Here is a 6,000-nt window from a genome sequence, read left to right as displayed (position 1 = left end):
GGTTCTGCGATCCTATTCCCTCTGAACTGGAAGTTCTCACTTCTATCCCTTCTTTAAAACCTGCTCAGCGGTGGATCGGGCAGGCGAGAGCGGGGAGGCAGGTCGCCCACATTTCTTACTCTTGAAAGCCACAGATTGCACCGCAACAGGTCCTCTCTCAGCGAGAGGCGGCTCTTGTGCCATTTCAGCACTAAGAAAGTCGTCCGTGGAATTTGTTTGTTTCGTTTTATATTATTTTGGAGTTTTTGTGAATTGAGTTGGAAGCGTTGCTACGTCTTTTTTCTCTCTCTAGTGTTTTCTGGCGACATTCGCTGGTCTCTCCCGTATGACTACTCATAATTATGGACTGATCATAAAATATTTGTTACTTAAGACGGACAGGAGGCAGGAAAAAAACATGTAAATAACTAAAAGACTGGCAGAGAGAAGTTCAGGGAAGCAGTTTGTTAAATCTCCCGTTTCCTTTTAGAATATTGTGATGCGTTTAGATTCTTCTGGGAAATACAGCAATGAGAAGAGGTCTTTTGAAAATCTAAAAGAGGATTTAAATCATGGGGAGGTTTCTAAAATTCTGTCATTTGAATATTTGAAGTCTTTCCGGTCTATATGAAGATGTGAGAAGGCACTGGTTTGAAAAGAGAAGGTAGTATTCATCATTTTAAGCCCAGAAATCCTGTGTTGGCTGTGACTGAACTCTGCCCTTTACTATGTCTTCTGGGTTAAGTTAGCATTAGTCTCTTCCTAAAGTGGAGATAATTTTAGTATCTGTCTTATAGGATTGTTAGAATTGAATGAGATATATATATTTTTCATCTGGATATGCTTTTATTACTGATAAAATTTAGTGTAGAGATTACAAGAGTCATTTTGGACAAAAGTTTTGCTTTAAGTTTTTGTAATAGTTTCAGCTCCTTGTTGTTCACCATTTCTCCCTAAAAAGTCTTCAGCATGTTTGTTTCTCTGCTTTTTTTTTTCTTTTTTTCCCTAAGAAGAGCCTGGAGAGAAGCATCAGTGTTTCACATCCCTGTGATTTTGACTGATTTCTACCTCCCTTTTCCCTTCCTCTTTTTTTTCTCCTGGCATTTACTGTGCCATGTTGGGCCATTGAGGTCTGCGGACACTGGGTGTCTACATAAGTGCCCACCCTCCCTGGAATCTGCATCCTTGTTTCTGATGCCCTATTTAAGCTCTAGACAGGGATAGCTGTTAATGACCTGCTTTGGCACAAATGGTGACGTCTCACCCAGTGTGTCTGATACTGTGCCTGCCATCTCCTTCCTCATCCCAATGGCTCTTTCTCCTGCCATAGTTGTGGTCCTCTCCTTTAATCCAGAAGTCTGAGAGTCTGTTTTACTTCCCCCTCTTCTATGCCCCCTAGGGTGACTACACAGACCTTAATTCTGTCCCATCTTCTCTACACTGCCGTTGCTGGAGGTCACACTCTGATCACACATTATTTGGATGGCTGTTCACTTCCGCCTTTGACTGGGCCTCCTGAACACCCACCTTCTGTCCTGGCACCAGGGCACTATCCTATCCCTCCTTTGATAGGATCTTCAATAGCTCTCCATTCCTATGTGAAAAAAGTTCAAGGTTCTCAACCCACCATTCAAGTCTTTCGGGCATCTGACCAGCCTTTGCAGCCTCATCCTGAGTCCTGCCTCTTCATCTTCCAGAGCGCCCTGTCTCCAAGCCTGTGTTCCTGTTTGAGAGCTCCTTGGACCATTGCCCCTTTCCCTTGGCTCTGTAGTCTCCTCTGCCCCAAGCACCTTTCTTTTTGCAACTGGCCCTCATGACCAATATACCCCTCTCCTTCACTGGGCTAACTAATTTTCTTGAATATGTTTTTAAAGATATGCTATCCTTTAGGAAACATCTTACACCCTCCTCTATTAGCCAGAATATAGCTGAGGTGACTTTAGAGAGACTTCAAAAAGAATTGTTCTATGTACATGAAAGTCTAACTAGAGAGTAGAGTGGCTCGCTCTGTGAAGTTATCCAGGGACTGTGTTCTTCTTTGTTTTTAAAACATTTTTATTGGAGTATAGTTGCTTTACAATGCTGTGTTTGTTTCTGCTGTGCGACAGAAGTGAATCAATTACATATATGCATATATCCACTCTTTTTTAGATTTCCTTCCCATTTAGGTCACCACGGAGCACTGAGCAGAGTTCCCTGTGCACTCTAGTAGGTTCTCATTAGTTATCTGTTTTACCCATAGTCGTGAATGTATGTCAATCCCAGTCTCCCAAATACATTCCACTCCCCTTTGGGCTTCCCAGGTGGCGCTAGTGGTAAAGAATCCACGTGCCAGTGCAAGAGACGTAAGAGATGTGGGTTCGATCCCTGGGTCAGGAAAATTCCCTGGAGAAGGGCATGGCAGTCCACTCCAGTACACTTCCCCGGAGAATCACATGGACAGAGGAGCCTGGTAGGCTACAGTCCATAGGGTCCCGAAGAGTCAGACATGACTGAAGCAACTTAGCACACACCCCTTTGGTAACCATGTTTGTTCTCTACATATGTGACTCTTTCCTTTGCAAATAAGTTCATCTGAGATATAAATGTGTGTATGTGTATATATATATATATATATGTATGTATGTATATAAAGTGCTTAGCACAGTTCTTGGGAAATAGTAAGTACTCCATAAATGTTAGTTTAATATAGTTGTTTTTCATTTACAGCTTCAATTTGCTTTCTGAAAGTAATGAATCGCATGTCTATTAAGAAAGTATTGTTGCACTCAAGTGTGTTGTTGCCCTCAAGTTAAAATTGGCCAAATATTTGGGCTTTTCTGAAAAAGGAGGGTATGAAAATGCACCTGCTAATTCAAAATATGGCTTATACCAGGTAAGTCTTTATGACAAGTTTTTGGACAAAGAGTTTATTGCTATTTAGCTGCATACCAGATGTTAACTTGGGGATGATCAAATTTAATCTTTTTTTGGTAAGAGGAACAAAGTCTCCACGGGGCCTCAGAGGGCCAGCGTTTATTGAACTCCTATTATGTACCAGGCATTTCTTGGCCTCATACCAGCCCTGTGATGTGGGTGATACTATCTCCCTTTCATCGATGAGGTGAAAAAACTGAAGCTGTAGCCAGAAATTGACAGACACACCTGAAGTTAAACTCTGTGGCTCCTGGCTGGGCTGCTCTTCTTTCTTCCCTGTCTGCTTGGATGGTTAATGGGCAGTGTGCTCACTGCCAGACACTCTCTTTGTCTAAAGAGGGAGAATTATTGTTGCAATTTCTCCCATTCCTGGAGGGAAAAAACAAAACAGGTCTCTATGTCAGAATCCAGGGCCATGGGTTTTTTCCCCCTGGCGCAAAATCCCTCCATATTCCTTTTTCCTAGGCAGATTGACATTCAGGCCTTCACAATAAAATGAAAATCAGGGAATTCTCTGGTGGGCCAGTGGTTAGTGGTTAGGGCTCTGCTGCCACTGCAGGGGGCTTGGGTTCAATCCCTGGTCTGGGAACTAAGATCCCACATGCCATGCAGTGCAGCCCAAAGGAAAAAAAAAATCTAATAATGGTGATATGGAAAAAAATCCCCATGGTTTGATTACACTGCTGAAAACATTGAGGGAGCTGGTTTTGAAGATGGCCACCAAAAATCAGCTGGTACCTAACATGATTGCCTGCTCACTTGTTTTTGATGGGTTGATGGTAAACAACAAGATTAAGCAAGCTGCCATGCCAAGTGACTGGCTGGCACCTTCTGGTAAATGATTCCAGAATCTTTGGAGTTAGGGAGCAGGCATTCTCGGGAGAGCAGCACATGTACCAAGGCTGATTGCCAGATTTCATCTTGGGTTTAGGCATCCAAGGGGCAACTTTCTCACCTTCCCTTCCCCAACTTTTTACCATCCCCTGTTTTCACCTGGGATGTTATCATACCCAGCTCTTATGAGGGGTAGTTCTGCAATTATGTAGTGGCTTAAATTCATTTTTGTGACTCAGATATTGAAAGTCACGTCCTGGTCCACTGTGCATAAACTACTCTTCTTGTCCGAGTCCTTCAGTCTGATGTGCGTCACTCAAGATAAACCAAGATGGGCTAAAAATGACTTTTGACATGTTTTAGGGGGAGGAAAGTGAGAGGGAAAGAGAGAAAGGTGGAGGAGTGAGAGAAGGGTTGGAGTAAAGAGAGAGGAGGAGAGAGGGAAAGAGCTGCAGAAAGATGTTGAAGACAGAGGGTGGAGAGGGTGGAGAAGGGGAGTGGAGAGGAGCTGATCCCCGGTGGCGGTGGCGGTGGTGGGTCGGAGGAGGGCTGAGGAGGGATGGAGGTGAGGAGAGACACAGGGGAGGAGGAAGGGTAGGGACTGCCACGCATTAGAATTTGACTCCAGGGAAAAAAGAAATCTAATGTTTAAAATACATGGGAAAGCCAAAATATTAGTAAACAGTGATTTCAGTATACTTTTTTCCTTGTGGAAAGACTTCTTGATTCTGAAAAGCGTGATCTGGACTTCCCTCATGGTACAGTGGATAAGAATCCGCCTGCCAATGCAGGAGACATGGGTTCAATCCCTGGTCTGAGAAGATTCCACTTGCCGCAGAGCAATTAAAGCCTGTGAGCCACAGCTACTGAGCCTGAGCTCTCGGGCTCACAAGCCACAACTGCTGAAGCCTGTGCACCCTAGAGCCTGCGCTCTGCAACAGGGGAAGTTTCCACAGTGAGAAGCTCGCACATCACAATGAAGAGTAGCTCCTGTGCTCCACAACTAGAAAAGGCCCAGACAAAACAACAAAGAACCACCAGCACAGACAAAAAAAAGAAAAAGAAAAAGCATGATCTCTTTCTGTGTGGTGAACATTAATTAGAGCATCCTTTTGAAATCTCTTCCTTTGCATAATGTTCAGGATATCATAAACAAGATAATAAGATGTCATTCAGTAGCCCCAATTTCAGTTGCCTTGGGCTGAAAACCTCGGTGCCTGGCATCCGGGTGGTTAGTCAGCATCAGCACCACCAGGGTCTCAGTGAGCCAGCAAGAGGCAAGTGTCTCATCTACCCAGCCCCCAGTTTTTAAACTTAAAATACTTTGAAACTAATTAACATATTTAAATCAGTCTAGATGTATAATATTAAAATTCTCATTTGAAAATACTTAGTTGTTGGTGGGGATGATTGGAAATTTGTCATTTATCTCAGTAAATTTCTGGGATTTCGTTTCTCTTTAATCTTATGATTTAAATCTCTAGATAGTATCTTTACCGAAAGAGAGAAACAAAGAAGACTGAAGGAAAAGGAAGCACAGAGAGAATCCTTCTTCCGCTCAACCTGGTTTGCATTACGGTGACATGGAAGTGAAGGTTGCTCGGTCCTGTCCGACTCTTTGCGACCCCGTGGACTATACAGTCCATGGAATTCTCCAGGCCAGAGTACTGGAGTGGGGAGCCATTCCTAGCTCTTCCCAACCCAGGTCTCCTACATTGTAGGCAGATTCTTTACCAGCTGAGCCACAAGGGAAGCCCAGGTTTGCATTATAGGAGATTTACAGTTGAGGGTCAAGATGATTGCCGTAAAACAGCAATTCCCAATACATTCAAAATGTTTTACTTACAATATTTAATTGAATTTCTTAAATGTTATTTTAAAATTAATTTTTTAAATTTATTTATTGGCCCTACTGCACAGCATGTGGGATCTTTGTTCCTGGATGAGGGACTGAATTCAGGCCCCCTACAGTGGAAGCCCAGAGTCTTAACCGCTGGACTGCAAGGGAAGTCCCATTTATTTTTTTACTTAGATAAGAAATACACTTTGCCCTCTGTTCCAAGCATAGCACAGGCGAAGTGGAGAACCATCCACTGGCTTTCTTTCTCGGCACCTCTCCAGTACTTCTCCTTTACATGTCCTACATAGTTATGTGAGGGAGTCTGCCTTCCCATGTATGGTCCAGGCCTCTCCTCAGGCCGTTGGCTGCTCCTAGACTGCCCTGTCCTCCCTCCAGATGGGCCTGTAGGGGCTCTCCTGTAGTTTTGAAGG

General features: G+C 43.7%; 1 protein-coding gene across 1 annotated transcript in view; it reads left to right on the top strand.

Annotated features, from left to right (window-relative positions):
- Positions 1-3,608: 3,608 nt before the first annotated feature.
- The window catches only part of BMAL2 (basic helix-loop-helix ARNT like 2), a 101,683-nt gene continuing 99,291 nt past the window's right edge, over positions 3,609-6,000 (top strand). Inside the window, exon 1 of the mRNA XM_069581989.1 lies at positions 3,609-3,729. Within this exon, the coding sequence (XP_069438090.1) occupies positions 3,609-3,729 (121 nt within the window). The remainder of the gene's footprint in view (positions 3,730-6,000) is intronic.

This window comes from Ovis canadensis, chromosome 3 (assembly GCF_042477335.2).
Source record: "Ovis canadensis isolate MfBH-ARS-UI-01 breed Bighorn chromosome 3, ARS-UI_OviCan_v2, whole genome shotgun sequence".
Taxonomy (NCBI): domain Eukaryota; kingdom Metazoa; phylum Chordata; class Mammalia; order Artiodactyla; family Bovidae; genus Ovis; species Ovis canadensis.
Note: the sequence above shows the minus strand (reverse complement) of the source record. Positions and strands in the feature narration are given on the sequence as shown.